At 36.5% G+C, this 15,697-nt stretch overlaps 1 protein-coding gene across 8 annotated transcripts in view; it reads left to right on the plus strand.

Moving 5' to 3' along the window:
• The window catches only part of ZNF644 (zinc finger protein 644), a 74,820-nt gene that overhangs the window by 45,280 nt on the left and 13,843 nt on the right, over nucleotides 1-15,697 (plus strand). For 5 of the 8 annotated variants that reach the window (XM_071436315.1, XM_071436313.1, XM_071436310.1 and 2 more), the window contains exons 2-4: nucleotides 2,139-2,194; nucleotides 11,275-11,347; nucleotides 12,603-15,628. In XM_071436315.1, the coding sequence (XP_071292416.1) occupies nucleotides 12,634-15,628 (2,995 nt within the window). In that variant the 5' untranslated portion in view covers nucleotides 2,139-2,194; nucleotides 11,275-11,347; nucleotides 12,603-12,633. Of the gene's footprint in view, nucleotides 1-2,138; nucleotides 2,195-11,274; nucleotides 11,381-12,602; nucleotides 15,629-15,697 lie in introns of all 8 variants that reach the window. The other 3 variants (XM_071436316.1, XM_071436317.1, XM_071436318.1) reach the window with 2 other exon arrangements.

Below are 15,697 nucleotides of genomic sequence, written 5' to 3' on the forward strand. Positions count from 1 at the left end.
GATGTTTGCATGACGCTGCAAGTACCATCTCGCATTGGTGGAGCTTTGTACATCAGCTTGGAAATCCCAAAAAGGGGAGTTAATTCTGTAGGGCCCTTTGAAGTTTTTGATGCAGGGCTACAGTGACCAGCCCTTTGGTCCTTCAGCAGTTTACTTGCTGGTGATCTCTTTGTGAAACTTGTCACCTCTTCTTCAGCTGGACGATATCCAAATTAGGATGGCCCATCTTCTCTTTTCCCTTCTCTTTCCCTCTGTGGCAGGTGTAGAATAACCCCAGATTTATCCCCAGCATGGTTTGTGAGCTCCCTGTGATCCAAAGAATACTGAAATGCAAGAGTACTTGCATTTGAGTTTTCTGCCAAGTGCACCTTCAGTGAGTATAAGAGTATTCTCTAGATAGATTGTTCACATAAAATACCCTGTACTAAGTCAATTGATTGATCCAGAGTAAAGTGCTCCTGTTGAAGGGCTCTTACAGAGAGTAGTGGGTGGTATGACACTGTACTGCTCTATCACCCCAGTGATCTGCAGTTGTCTGGGCTCAGTCCTTTGACTGAAATATTCTGTCTGCACTTGAGTCACAAGCCATGAAATCTGTGTTGAGAACAGTCATTACTAATGTTTAATTCATTGCAAAGTTTAGAAGATGTAGGTGTTGAGGCCATTTTGCACGGGGGCAGAGTCATTGTAATTCTTAATTAAAGAAGTGTTAGACTGGGGTTGTCGCTCCCCAGCCAAAGTGCACAGGCTTATTGAGATGTCTGGTTTAGTGCTCATTATAATGTTTGATCATGTAAAGCCATGACCATTGACTGTTTTTCTCAGTTTTTGAAAGGTGTTTTGGCTCTTTGTATATGGAGGTTGTTATTTTTGTGGGAATATAACTATAGCTTTACATTTACTTTCTGTAACATACAGTGGAGCTACAGTGCTGTTGGAAAGTAACACTTCTGCTTCTCTAGGTGAATGAATATTACTTTAAAATCTGACCAAAGAATTGTATTTTTTCTGTAATAAATCTTACTTGAGAAATGAGCATGTATATTGAGTAACATTGATGCATAAAGCTACAGTTTAATGTGATAGTTGGGACACAATCCTGGGGCTAGGAAGAGGAGCTCAAATACTTATCTTCTGTTGCTTTATATTATCCAGTCAGGCTTTTTTGAAAGTTCTGTCTTCCCTTACTCTCTGTCTTTGTAATTTCGGCAAAAGGCTTTGAGACAGTTGCAGATTGATTGGGGAACTCTGAATCAAAAAGCTATGTGTGAATAAAATAAGGACGGTGTGTGATGATAGTTACTTCATTCAGAGTCAGTTCTGATCATGCCCTAAATAGTCTAGATAAGAACAACCTACCCTTTCTGTAAAGCTCTCTGCTGGTAATTGTGTCTTCATTAGTAGACCCAGTTCTGTAGAGATACCATACCCAAATCCATTCTTGCTTTTGTGCAGCTTCAGTTGCTTTTGGAGTCTCTTCAAAATTTCCAAATAGGAAGTGAAAAATGACCTTGTATAGTTAGTTCTAAAGATACATGAGCAAAACAAGTTCATCTGATATTGATCAGCTTTCATGCAGACAAATAAATGATAATTTTTAAGTGGGCCAGCTAACCTTAGAATCATAAATACAGCTTTGCCTTAGAAAAGGCGAGAAATTAGAAAGGCCCAGGCTTCAAGTCCTCCAGCACTTAATCTCACATATGTTGATCATTTTTGCTGAAAAGATTCCTTTAAAGCATTCATTTGTATTAATTTCCTTTCTATGCATCATTCCTTATTCAAGGACCTTGAGATAGCTGACTTGGAAGGCACTAGCAGCAAATGCAGAGCTTTTCTTTCCATCAACTTCCTTTTCCCCTGTTCTGTCCACTTAATTTAATGGCAAGTGTATATTTGATACAACTTCCTGGTAGACTTTTAAAATTAAAATGCCAGTAGCTATGTTATTTGGAGATTACACGTGTTTGAGAGAAGACCACTGGAATGTTGATACTTTTACCCTGAGATAAAAAAGATAGAATACATTTATGGCTGGGGATTTCTTACTTCCCTGCCTTGCCTGTCTTGTCTCACAGCCTAGGACACCAGCAGAAAACAATGACAACTGTACAGTAAGTTCTTGTTTTATTTTGCAGGTTTGTTTTAATGTGGAAGTGGATCTTACAGCATAATGTAAATCAAACAAGCAAAGGTGAGTAGGAGTTTTGTGTTGGTGGGTTTTTTCCCCAAAAATGCCATTTGCATATACTGCTAAACCTGCAGAAAAGTGGTCAGTGAAAATTCTCTTGAAATTTGTATCTTGATTAATATAATGTATGTGTATGTACTGTAATGGTGCAGTGTTATTTCTACAAAACTGAAAGAGGAACAAAAGATATTTCCCCCATTGTTTAATATTATGATGATAATGTTTTTCTTCCATACATTATTATAGTTAAAAAGCTATCAAGGTGTTCTGCTAGCTGTTGAGAGACAAAATTATGAGCACTTTAAATAATTTTGTTGTCAACATACTATCCTCCTGGTTTCAAAGTACTGAAATTGTACTTTGCACTGTAAAAGCAGCCTGTTAAACTTGCACTTAATGTATTAATAAATAACTGCGTGGGAAATTTGACCAACTATCAGAATAGCATTTCAAATTTCAAACAACGAAATTGTGTTGGAATTTTGTCCTCTCTTCCTGTCTTTAGGAACCCATTTGCAAGCTATTTGAAAGACAAAGTTTATGGAGATTTACTCCTGGTAGAACTTAAGTGTTCGTTTGCAATTGCAAAGTGTCCATTTAGGAAAAGTTTCCTGTAACTAGCATTTTCCTCCTTCCCCCCACCCCCTTTCTCTGTTATTTTGAGAAAAAGAATTAAGAATCTTATCTTTTTCTCTCCCATTTACTTGCTACCCCAGGAATAATTAGAACTATAAAATTAATCTTGTCTCTATATAATTCTGTGAAACATGTAACAATGAACTCTAATCCGTTTTAACTTGAGTCTTTCAAGAGAATCTTTGGGTAAGGCCCCACAGGTCAGTAAGTTCTCTCCTTTGGAGACATGGCATGGTGGACTCAGCTGCAGAGACCTGTAACAAACCAAAGCTGTCTCCTCAAGTTTCCTGCTTGCTGTTTGACTTAGGTGCCATCTCAGAATGCAGCTGCTTGCAGTGACTTGATATTTTGAAGAGGTGAGAGGGAGATCCCATTTACTTAAATGAGTTTGTTCCTCAATTCCAAGCTTCAATTATTATGTAGACTTAATATTGCCTTGAAATTGTAGTATGTACATATTAAAATAGACATGAACTGCTTTGTTCATATCTTCTGTTCCACTAAGACTTCTTCAGAGCTGTTGCTGTCAACATTTAAATACTGATTATAGAAGAGTTCTTTGTGGGGAATTTAAAATAACTCTTCTATTGAGTGCTGATCTTTTGTATAATGTAAAACTGATTCAGGACTTTGATTATGAATTGTCTTCTGAACTATGAACAATTAAAAATAAGCTCTACCACTGTGTTATGCATATACTTACGTGTAGAAGATGTTTACTGCCTTAGCCTGACTTTGCTGGTTTCTGAAATGTGCTGCTTTGAGAGAACAAATGAATATAACTCTGCAAAAAGAAATACTTCATCTAAGGATGAGTGTAAAACAAGAATTATGGCTAGAAAAGAGACTTGAATTGACAGTAAAATTCAATAAAATTCAGTTCAGTAAACTGTTCCTTGTGCCTTCTAATGCTTTCAGTACTTAAAGCTTGCCATTTATGCTCTGTGTGGTTATCTAATTGCTCGTTTAAATACAAAAAATTAATTTAAAAGTCTGATGTATAAATAACTGTGTGTTTTAAGCATGAAGTCTTCTGAATGAAACTCTGAAGACCTTTCATCTTAATGGTGGTTATCTGTGTTTAGTAGGGAAAAGCTGGTCTCTGAGGAGAACACCTGTAGGATTGCATTCACAGCAAGAGGGCAGAAAAACGTGTAAAAGAATAAGTGGAAACAGTGTAATGATGTTTGATCAGTATTGCTTTTGCTTGGAAGAGATCTTGAGGTTCCCAGAGATCAGTAAAAATGACAACTGAATAGTCAGTAAATCAGTGAAATGATTGTGCTTTATTAGGGAGCAGAACACAACCCAGATCCAGTTCTGAGAATTTGTGGTGTACCACAGCTGCATTGCATTGCAATGTGTATTGCTGCTTCTAGTCAGGTGACTGAAAAAAAATAGAAGAGCTGAAAAAGGTTCAGAGAGGGGCAGCAGGGATGACTGAAAGAATTTTAAAATGTCTTGTGTTAGCAGAGCATTGCTCATATTTGGCAGCTGCAGGAACGTTTTTCAGTCTGTATGTTATACACGTGGGGAATAACTGGATTTGCAAATCCAAATTTCACCACCACTTGGTGGCAGTACCTGGCTTCAAAAGGACTTGTCTCTGATCAGATAAGGTGGCTGATCCTGTAAAACTATAGGTTAATGAGGAGTAGATTAGTTTTTAAATTTCTGAAAGTTAGTTATGTGTTTTAGAAATGAAAATACTTTTATTTAACCCACCAGAAGGATTTGCATTTGTATGTCTCTATGGAAAATCTAGCTATCATGTCTAATACGCAATTTAAGAGTAATGCTTGTGTTAATAGTATTCTCAGAAGATGTATTTAATGTTCCCCAGTTGAATTATTTTAGCATTTACTTCTAGCATTTTGCTTCAGTTGAGTAGTTTAGTTCAAATAATTTTAGAACATAAAATTTGCTTTCATGGTAGAATTCTTTATAGTGCTGCATTCTGCAGTTTAATAGAGGACTGTCAAAGCTTTTTTGCCTTATGAAACGTTCTCTACATTTTTACTTTTTTATTTATTCATGTAGATTTTAGGAAAAGATTCCCCAGTGGATTTTTCTGTCAACAAAGCTAGTAAAAGTTTGTGCCCTTACCCATAGTCACCTCTTGACTGTGCTGATTCACTGGTGTTTGGGTCCCCAGCCTTTTAAACTGGATAGTGAAGTGTTGATAAAGTGTGAATGGAGGAACTTGGAAGAGTGGAAGAAGGCAGCAATTATTTAAACTGGTTTTGCTTCAAAGAAAATTCCAATGTAATTCCAATGAATAACCCAGTAATTTGACAGTATATGATGCCATGTTGAAAATACTTCCTCTTCTCTGCAGGCCAAAATCTGCAGTGGTCAGCAGGTTCTTTAATTTTAGTATAATGCCCCATGTAGGGACTGCAGTGGTGATTTTAAAGTCTGGAAGAATGCAGATACTTTCCTACACATGATCTCTTTGTGAAATGTCTCACTTAGTGTGACTGGAAAGGAACATTGCTGGTGGCAGTAGGTTCTGTAGGGAGGAAATACTTCTACTGTATTGCCTGGAGAGCCACACTGAGAAGCCTCTCTTGAGGTGTGACACATCAGGAAGGTATTTAAGTATATGGTGGTGAAGAAGAGGGATTCTTCCTGTCTAAAATCTGAAATTGTAGAAATACAACTAGAAAATGAGGTGAGACTTGGAAAATGCATGTTTATAAATTTGAGTGTGATTATAGCACTCTACTAAGTGATAATGTTATTTTATTTGGAGCGAGAACTCTGGAAAACAGGATCCCTGGAAGGGAGGTAGAAGGGAGAAGAGCATTAAATTATATATATTAAATTTGCTGTCAACATATTCTACATAACTAGGGATAGAGAGAACATGCTTTTACCGTATCCATAATATTTTTTGTGTAATTTTCTCCAGCTGTCAGAATGATAAATTTAAAGTTGGTAATTGGAAACCATTTTTAAAATACTTTCGTACCTATATTGAAATTAAGAAGAGAAATAGTGTGTGTTTTCACAGAGCAGTAATTTTGTATTTTTAATATTTCTGTGTCTTTATTGGAATATTGCTAGTCATTACCATGTATGTCTGCATTTAGGACAGTTCAGTATTTGATTATGGTTCTCATCTCTAGTAGAGCTAATGGTAGTACAATTCAAACTACTTTGTAATACTAAAAATCCAAAGTAGAGAGCTGCAGGAACATGAAGACAAGTACCTGGCTGTCCTCTGTGAACAGGGCTGTGGAATTCTGGGCAGGAGTTACAAAGCCTGTGGGGTTGCCAGACAGTGTGTGACTGTTCTTAAGTTACCAGATTCAACATCTTGGTTTTGTGTTCTGGCTAGTCATCTTTTAGAAATACCTAGTTCATTTTCACCTGCCCGTGAAACTGTCTTAAATGCTGCATGAGCAGTTAAAACCAGAGGAGTATTTTCTATAGTGATACATGTGGTTCTTGTCACACTTAAATTGTACAGTCATTTATTATTATTGATTTCAGTATTGAATTTTATCATGATGCCCCCCATTGTGACAAACTGGTTGTTTCCCCAAGCAAATCAATACTAGACGAGTAAGATTAAGAGTGGTTGGTGGCAATAATGGAATTCTCTTTTGTGATTTCTAATTGTATGATGGTTATTCTTAAGTTTTGTTCAGTCTTCTTTCACATGAGATGTTAACATATCATTCTTAGATGTTTTAGACCAGAAATCACGTTTCTGAACTTTTGACATTTTAAAGGCATTTTTGGTTTCCTTACTGTTCCTGGCAGAGAGCTTTTGAAGACATTGTTGCATTAGGAACTAAGCTGCTTTTGTCATGACTGCTCTATAAATGAGAATTTCTCTGTGATCACCTTTTTCCGCAGTTGCCTCTTTCACCGAGACAACTCAGTGAACTTTCTAACAGTGTTATAAAAGACTATACTGTGGATGGCAGTAACTTTGTATTTATTTAGGTATAATACAAATGTTGTATTGGTAATATTTCATACTGCTTTAAAAAGTTTTTTATATGGCAGTCTAGTTAGCTATGGGAGTTTTCCAGTGTTCGTATTGTTATGTGAACAGCTGTGGATTTGGATTGTATTGAAGATAACTAGTTTTGAATGGAACTCTTCATGTTGTAGTTAGATGAATAACTGTGGACTGTGTGTAGAGTAGGTGGGGAGGGCAGGACTCATGGTGTTAGGCATATTAAACAAGCTGTCTCTTCACTGCAGAAGTTTGAAAAAATGCGGAAGTGTTCATTTGTAGGTTTCAAAGCTAAGTAAGGTGGTCTACAAATAATGTTTCAGCTGTGCAGAAGGAAATGTATTTTCAACAACTTAATTTGCAAACACAAATAGAAGCTGAGGGAAGGCAAGGTGAGTCACTGACTCACCTCTAGTTGTCAGGCTTTGTGGTTTTATTTCCATCTGAAGGGTGGAGTGGGATAGCTTTTTAAAAAAATAAACTGGAAAACAAGTAATAGGTATTCTTCTAATGATCAGAGTATCAAGATTTTACTGATTTGGGCCATTAATATTGCTAGATAACGCCCAAAGCTCCAGAGGCATAAACTCTGTGCATTACTATATGGAGGAGGCAAAAATATTGTGCAGCTGAATTCTAAGGTTGTTCTTTGTTTCTCAAGATGTGGCTGGTTTGTGCTGGTACACTACCAGTTCCTCTATTACTCTGTACAAACATTCATTTTCCAGAGGTTCTTAAACCTTTCTCTTTTGGCAGAAGTTCTGTGCTTGATGTTTGCCATGATTAAGGTTTTAAAGCATAGGCTGATGGTGCAAAATGGAATGAGATGCTTTTTTAGTCCTGTACCATGATGTACTTAAACTCTCTCTGGTCTTCTGTTTGTTGCCCAAAAATCTGTGACTTTGGTTCTAACACCTTTAATACAATCTGTCTCTTGAGAAAGCTTTATTACAGGGACACTTGTGGAAAAATGGTAGGTTTTGTTAGTTTTCTCTATTTACACAATGAAGTCTCAAAGAAAAATCTAAATGGGAGCGGTGCAAACCTGAAGCACCTTTCCTATGTCTTGAATATTTGAACAATCCCTTGAGTGTCCTGGATATTCACATATCTGCTTAAAGAACTTGACTTATGAGGAGTTATTTAGCACAGGACAAGTATGTTTTTGCCTTTGTTACAGCACTGCTGAAAGACATTGGATTTCTTCAGTTTCTTTAACTAGGCTGATGAAATTCAAACCATTGAGGAGATGGCTTCTAAGTGTTTGTGCTGCTTAATAGTTGCTCTGTGCTTTTAACTCATTGGCTCACATTTATGAATTTAGTGAGAAACTTGATATCAGAACACAGAAAGGCACTAAATGCTTTTCACAAACTCAGCCAAATTCTTCTGTCCTAATTTTCGGCTCCAGTGTGCTTTCAAATTTATTGTAAATCCCTATGAAATGACACTGGGCTTGCACTGAGGTGTAAGCTTTACTGAGCTAGCATTGCATGAAGGCAGTGCTCCTAATTTGGTGTGTGACCCTACTGCATAGTAAAGGTTGTAGTTATGAAATAAGAACTTGGAAAGGTCATAAACCTACTGGTAATAAATACAATTAATAATGTACATAGAACAATGGATTTAAGTACATTCCTATCAAAAAGAATTATTAATGAACAGAAAGTGGACAGCATAGATCTGATGACAGGAAGGTTGCATCTAATCTGAATTACTGAGTGACCTAGGAAGCCTGCTTGGAGGGATTACCAAATAATTATGTTAATATGCAATTATCACCTCATTTCTTCTGTAGTAACCTCAAGATGTAGTGTAGTAAGGGTGTTATAGCAAGTGCTGATAGTTTGCAAAAATACTGATGTTCAAGATTTTTTGAGACAATAAGATTAGCTTAAGGCATTTAAATTATGATCTGTCAGCTTGAAGATAGATCTGACCTTACACTTCTTTAATGCTCGGACTGTCTGGCCACAGGCAGTCATATCTGCAGAACACATTATGATTTTTAAAACTGATACTTTATGAATAAAACCAGTATTTTAAAATTAGGTAGATTTCAAATCAATTAATAGAGAGTGGAGTGTGGCTTAGCTGAATAAATAATTGGTTTCTTTCTACTTTTGAATATGAAACAATTTCTGTATAGTAAATAGCATAGCATGTAAACCAAGAATAGCGCTGTTAAGTGTATTGCAGTTATTCTTAGGCTTAACTGAACTAATTGAATTGAACTGAATAATTGAATTTAAATAATTGAATTCAACCTAGCCTTTAGATAAAGTGTGTTTCAAAGGTAGGAGCTGGAATTGTGTATACTTGTGTAGGCTTTTCCAGACACTTTCCATCACCATTTTTACATGTATGTATCTCCTAGGTATATTGCACTAGATGCTTAAATAAAAATTAGTTCAAACATTTAGTTGAGATAATATAGTCCTGGTAGTGGATATGATAAGCAGTACTTTCAACAAATTGAAAGTTTGATCTCAATTTTTAATTTTTCAAATACACAATAATTTTGCATTCCTCATATGTTATAGAGAAGATAATTTTAAAACTCTGATGGAAGCATGCAAAGTGTATTGCATAGCCTTGATTACATCTTAGTTACAATGAATAATTTTTCTTTTTTTCCCTGAGAGACAAGTTAGATGATAACATTTCCTCAAGAAACATGGCATTGGGTCTTTAGTTATACCTGTCATTGTTACTGCATAAATTCTGACATGTGGAGTAGATAATGTAACTGAATTATTGCATCTTAGTTCAGTGTTATCACAAGACCAAATTATTATAATTTAAAAGTACATTTTCTGTTTTCTCTAATGCCACACTGTTAAAACTGTTAACTTTATTGTTGTTGTCCTGCACAAAAAATAGTGAATTGTACCAACTTGATAGCTGGAAAAATAATAATACATGATGATAAGAATAAAAGTGATAATTAGCTGAAAATTATTAAAATGTAGTAGTGATATTATTGATTCAGTAAGCATTTCAGGGTTGATTCAAAGACTGAAATCTGTAGGGCTACCTGTTTTACCACAGAAGACTTCTAATCATACCCATATGGAATAGTTCCCAATCTCCATAAATACACAGTATGGAGAGGAGTCTCTTACAAGATTGCATTAGGTAATGCTTTAGATATCTCTGGTAACTCTGAGGAGAATTTCAGTTTAATGGTGACCACGGGGTGTCTTAGCCACTTTCTTAACTTCAGCTTTAATACTAATATTCATTAGCAGTATGATTTTGTACGTAGAGCAACATAATTTTGTCTTCATCTTGTAAACCTGTGAGCAGTTTTGAGGAGCCATTCTGATAATGAGGATTGCAGGCTCCAAGCAGCACAGTATTCTCAGTCTGCCTCCCCGCTGTTCGGGGTACCACTGAAGTTGCTTTGAATGGGAAGCGTCTGTTCTTCCTCTGAACCCCTCACACCAGAACAGATGGGTGGAACTTGGAACATGGAAGGTTTTACCTCAGAGGTGGTAACAGTGAAGCCACTCATTAACACTGAATTTACCACTTTGTTAGCAACGTTGCTTCCTGTTGAGCAAAGCTAATACAGGCTCTCAGATAGACAAAAGAGCAGGTTTTTGTCTGCTTCTGCAGCAATAAACCAAGGAAAACACACATCTTCCAGGCAAAATTGGCTTACTCAATTTCTTACCAAGGTTTTGTGAACAGTTTTATACCTTGCTGCCTGATACTATATGAAGCCTACATTTTTGAGTTACAAAATTGCTGGAGCTGTTGTGCATCATTGTAGGCTTCACTTCTTTTAATTGACTTTTGCATTACTGATTCTTAGCACATGTTTGCACTGCCCATTTCTAACTTACCAAGGTGATGTAAAGACTCCTGCTGGGTGGTGCATTATCACCATTTTAGGGTGGTAGCTTTGGATGTGATCTTATTGGAAGTCGTTATTATAGTGAAAAACAAACCATCTCAAAACAGCAAAGCAAAGAAAAAAAATCTAAGAAGATTTTTTGGCAAGATGAGGAACCGGGTGTCCAGTAGAACATGTGCGTAAAGGTATGTTACAGATAATAATACAATAAAATATTTCACACACTTCAAACATTTATTATGCCTCTGATGTGAGCATTGCTGTATTTCTAAATTGGCTAGTTCAGTGGTGGAGTAGCAAGGGAAATACTTTTTTAATGACTTAATTTTTCATTGTATTTCTGCTCCAAATAGAATTACTTTCATCTGCAAAAGTAAGTTACCTTACATTAGGGTTTGTTTTTTACAAACTCAGAAGAGGTTAAATAATTGTTTTGTCCTTTTGCTGATTTGAAACAAAACAAGTGCAATAAAAGAGAATTTCTGTGAAGTTGTACTTAGCTTTGAATTGTGTGGATAGCTGTCATTCTGTTGAGTTTAAAATACTGGACATACTTTAAAATGTTATATTTGGAGATGAAAATCGTTTAACTAGGTTGTTTTCTCTCCTTAGGAAAAAAGGATGTCCAAAGTGGTCTTCCTGGACTTCGATAAAGGACCATTGCAGGAAGCCATGGATATTAGTTGTGAGTTATAACATCTTAATTCAAAGAGTCTAGGTAATAACTCCTTTTAACTGAGTTCCATTCAAAATGTTAATTAGTAACTGAAACTATGTGATTGCAGGAATCAAATCCCACAAAAGATCAAAGTGAGTAATACTCTCTAAGGGTAAAATATGTGATTTTTGTAAAATATAGATGTCCTGACTCCAAGATGTTTTAACGCCTTATGCTCACTTATGTGTTCTGGGACCTGTATAAAAAGTGAATGCCAGGGTAGAGTAAAGTTTACATTTCTGTTGGTCACACATTGATTTTCATGTGTAGGCAGCTCCTTTGTGCTCACTAAGCATTGAATAGATGATTAGATGTATGAGTAAGAGTCACTTGTAGAAAGACAAGGCCACCCATGGGGAATTAATATGCAGTAGTTCTCTGTACTGGAAGATATTGTTAGTGTCATGCTCTGGATTCAACACAGTGACTTCATCTGGTAGGTAGATCCTAATGCAATGTTTTGTTCTTACAGTATTTTTCCCCCACCTTTGATAAAATGTTGTTTAATATGCTTATCATTTAAAATAGCCTTATAAGCAAATGGGATTTATTTGTTTTAAGCAATGAGGGTTCTTTTCTAAGAAGGGAATAGGAAGACATCTGGTTTCCTCAATGAGTTTGATCTTTGCTGTGTCTCTGTCACTAATCAGATACTCAAAATCAGCTTCATTGTGTTTTTCCCTTCTGCAGGCTTCCATGCAGCATCAGGTCAGTTGTATGGAAGTACTTCAAAAAAAGTGCTACCTTGAGAAATGTAAAGACTGTTTTAGTTTCCTAAAGAAAGTATGTTTAAAAAAAACAAAAACCAGAATTGCTAGTAGATGTCTGGGTAGCCTTTACTGCTTACTTCTACTTCTGGAGAACAACTGAAGATAATCTATATTTATGTACATATAGAATGCATTTGCTTTTGTTTTGGCAATCTGATTTTCCCTATCTTGCTTGTGTGTAGGTCTCAGGTTTCTTTGAACTGGGATATTTGGCAGTGACTAGTTTGCTGTATGGTTATTAATATTGCATAGCAAAAAAAGAGTGGGTTTTTTTCTTTCTTCATTGGTTCACTATAAATATTCTGGATATCCTAAATGAAAAGTAGATTTTTGACAAGTTCAAAACATCTTTTTAGATTACAGTGTGAAGAGTGATCCTGAAGAAAAGCTCTAAATTAAAGTTGTCATTATTTATTTCTGCTATTGCCTGATTTTTTCTTGTTTTTTTTTAGTGTAAATGTACTTAATGGACAGACCAGCAATATGGATGATTTAGAGACAAATACCGAAGTCACTGGTGCTAAAGAAGAAGAAATCCTATGTGATGATAATTTTGTATCTGAGGAAGAAGGTGGCATTCCCAAACCAGAAGAGAGTGACACATCATTTCAGAACAATACATTGACTCTGACTGAGGAGCTGTCAAGGGACAGATCTGAAAAAGCCTTAAGTGGAGGCCAGGCTTCTCTATTTATACACACTGGTGCTCCTACTGTTTCTAGTGAAAACTTTATGTTGTCTAGAGGAACTGCTGTTAATGGACCAGTTTCACACTCCACCTCAACAAAGACTTCCATTATGAATAAAGGCAGCGTTTCATTAACCACTGGACAGCCTGGAGGTCATCTTGCAGATTCCTGCTCAACTTTGACAGTGGTTCATGATCTGCAGCTGCCTGCGAAGAGTACAACACAGAAATCCAATCAGCACCAGGTTTTATTTTTGTTACCTGATGTAGCACATGCTAAGAACCTGACTCATTCCATTAAAAATCTACCTACCTCTGCTTCAATTGGTTGTGATTCACAGAAAACAGTAGGAAATAGTGTAGATAGCACTTTAGTAGACCAAGTAGAAGTTTGTGAGGATGATAAAAATTTACTATTAAAAGATGATTGTGTCGATACATTAACAAGCATTTCCTCAGGTACAGGTGGCTTTGGATCGGGATGTGATCCCAGCTGGGATCCACAGAAAGAGTTTATACAGTTTCTTATGACTAATGAAGAAACAATAGAGAAGTCTCCCATTCACTGTAAGGTAGGGCTAGAAAAGAAGCGAAAAAGGAAAATGGATGTTAGTAAAATAACACGCTATACTGAAGACTGTTTTGATGATACCAGTTGTATTCCTAGTAAATCAAAACTGTTAAATGTTGAATTCTTAGAGCAGAATGAGGAGCTACAAATAGTAGAACCACAGAAATACTCGTTGAGTAAAGTAAAGCCTGAATCTACAGATGAAGAGCTGGAAACTGTTGATGGTATCCAGCAGCTCATTTATAGTCCCACTAGTAACTGTGCAGAAGATACTTCTCCTGTTCACACTAGCACTTTTCTATCCAATACTTTGAAAAACAAATGTGAAGAGAATGATTCTGAACCACCATCTACTTTCAGTACTGATGAACCATCGTTTTATCCCTGTACAAAATGCAATGTGAATTTTAGAGAGAAGAAACATCTGCATAGGCATATGATGTACCATTTAGATGGGAACAGTCATTTCCGGCATCTCAATGTCCCCAGGCCCTATGCGTGTAGGGAATGCGGAAGGACATTCCGAGATCGTAATTCCCTTCTTAAACATATGATAATTCACCAGGAAAGAAGGCAGAAACTGATGGAAGAAATCCGTGAGCTGAAAGAACTTCAGGATGAGGGTAGGAGTGCACGGTTACAATGCCCACAGTGTGTATTTGGTACCAATTGTCCCAAAACGTTTGTGCAGCATGCAAAGACCCATGAAAAAGATAAAAGATATTACTGTTGTGAGGAATGCAATTTCATGGCTGTGACAGAAAATGAACTGGAATGCCATCGAGGGATCGCTCATGGAGCAGTAGTCAAATGTTCAATTATTGGTAGTGACTTGTCCCAGAGAAAAACTCAGAAAAAGGCATCCTTGAAAGATCCTTATTTAGGATCCTCAAGAAAGTCATCGACCTATATGTGTAAGCTGTGTCCATTTGCTACTTCAGCTAGAAGCATTTTAAAAAAACACATGGCATATTTGCATTCAGGATCATGCCTTGATCCCTTTGGTAGCCATCTTAGACAAGAGAAAAGAAAAGGCAGTATAATAGAAGAATCTTTAGATTTTCGTAGCAGGACAAAACAGTTGATCAAACATTCTTCTACTTTTCCAAAGAACTCTGCTTTAAAACAGGATGTAAAAAGATCATTTGGCTCTACTTCACAATCCAGTAACTTCGCAAAACTTCACAAGAGACCCTACAGGATACAGAAGGCTCGGAAAAGCGTTTCACAGTCATCTGTAAGTGTGTGCAATCTAAATTCTACAAACAAGAACTTTTTTATTAGAAATAGCATTGACCAAAAACGTAAATGTTTTCATCAAGCAGCAAAGCAGAAAGCTAGTGCCAAAAAAAGTAATTTATATAGACACAAATATGAAAACTACAGGATTATTAAAAAATCTAGTGACTCTTACCCTTTGCATTTAAAAAAGGAAGAGTCCAAATCTGTCAGTGCTTTACATTTATTTTCTTCATCAAGTAATGATTGTTTTGTCATGGATTCAAATAGCCTTGATTGCAAAAGGGCAGAAGGCTGTAAAGATCATAGGCATGTAGCTGTAAAAAGAGTGGTTAAAGAATCCAAGAGGGAAGGCTCTGTTACAGGAGATGATTTGGATTGCTATCCAGATTTTCTGCATAAAATGACTGTTGTTGTTTTACAGAAACTAAACTCTGCTGAAAAAAAAGACAGCTATGAAACGGAGGATGAAAGTTCATGGGATAATGTTGAACTATGTGATTACACTACACAGTCTGTGGAGGATGAATCTTACAGTGATATTAATCAGGAGCATGTAAACCTATTCCCCATATTCAAAGGTAAAATGGAAGATAATGAAGCTGGTGATAGATCTTCACTTGGTTATGAGCAGAATGATGGCTTTTATTTTGAGTATTACGAAGATGCTGAGGGTAGTAACTTCTTGCATGATTTGCATGATCCTCAGAATTTAGAAAATGTAGGATCAGCATTGCCAAAGCATAATTCAGTTTTCCACTGGACTGATTTGTCGCTTGAAAAGAAATCGTGCCCATATTGTCCAGCAACCTTTGAAACAGGTGTTGGTTTGTCCAATCATGTCAGAGGACATCTTCACAGAGCTGGACTAAGCTACGAAGCCCGTCATGTTGTTTCACCAGAACAAATAGCAACAAGTGACAAAATGCAGCATTTTAAAAGAGCTGGAACAGGGACTCCAGTTAAACGTGTTAGAAAAGGTAAGATTTGGTTTTTTATGTGGGTACGAAGTTGGGTGGACAAAGGGATTTATTGAGCGCTGAACAAGG

Source organism: Agelaius tricolor, unplaced genomic scaffold (genome assembly GCF_023055355.1).
Source record: "Agelaius tricolor isolate 1412-34295 unplaced genomic scaffold, bAgeTri1.0.p SCAF_11, whole genome shotgun sequence".
Lineage (NCBI taxonomy): Eukaryota > Metazoa > Chordata > Aves > Passeriformes > Icteridae > Agelaius > Agelaius tricolor.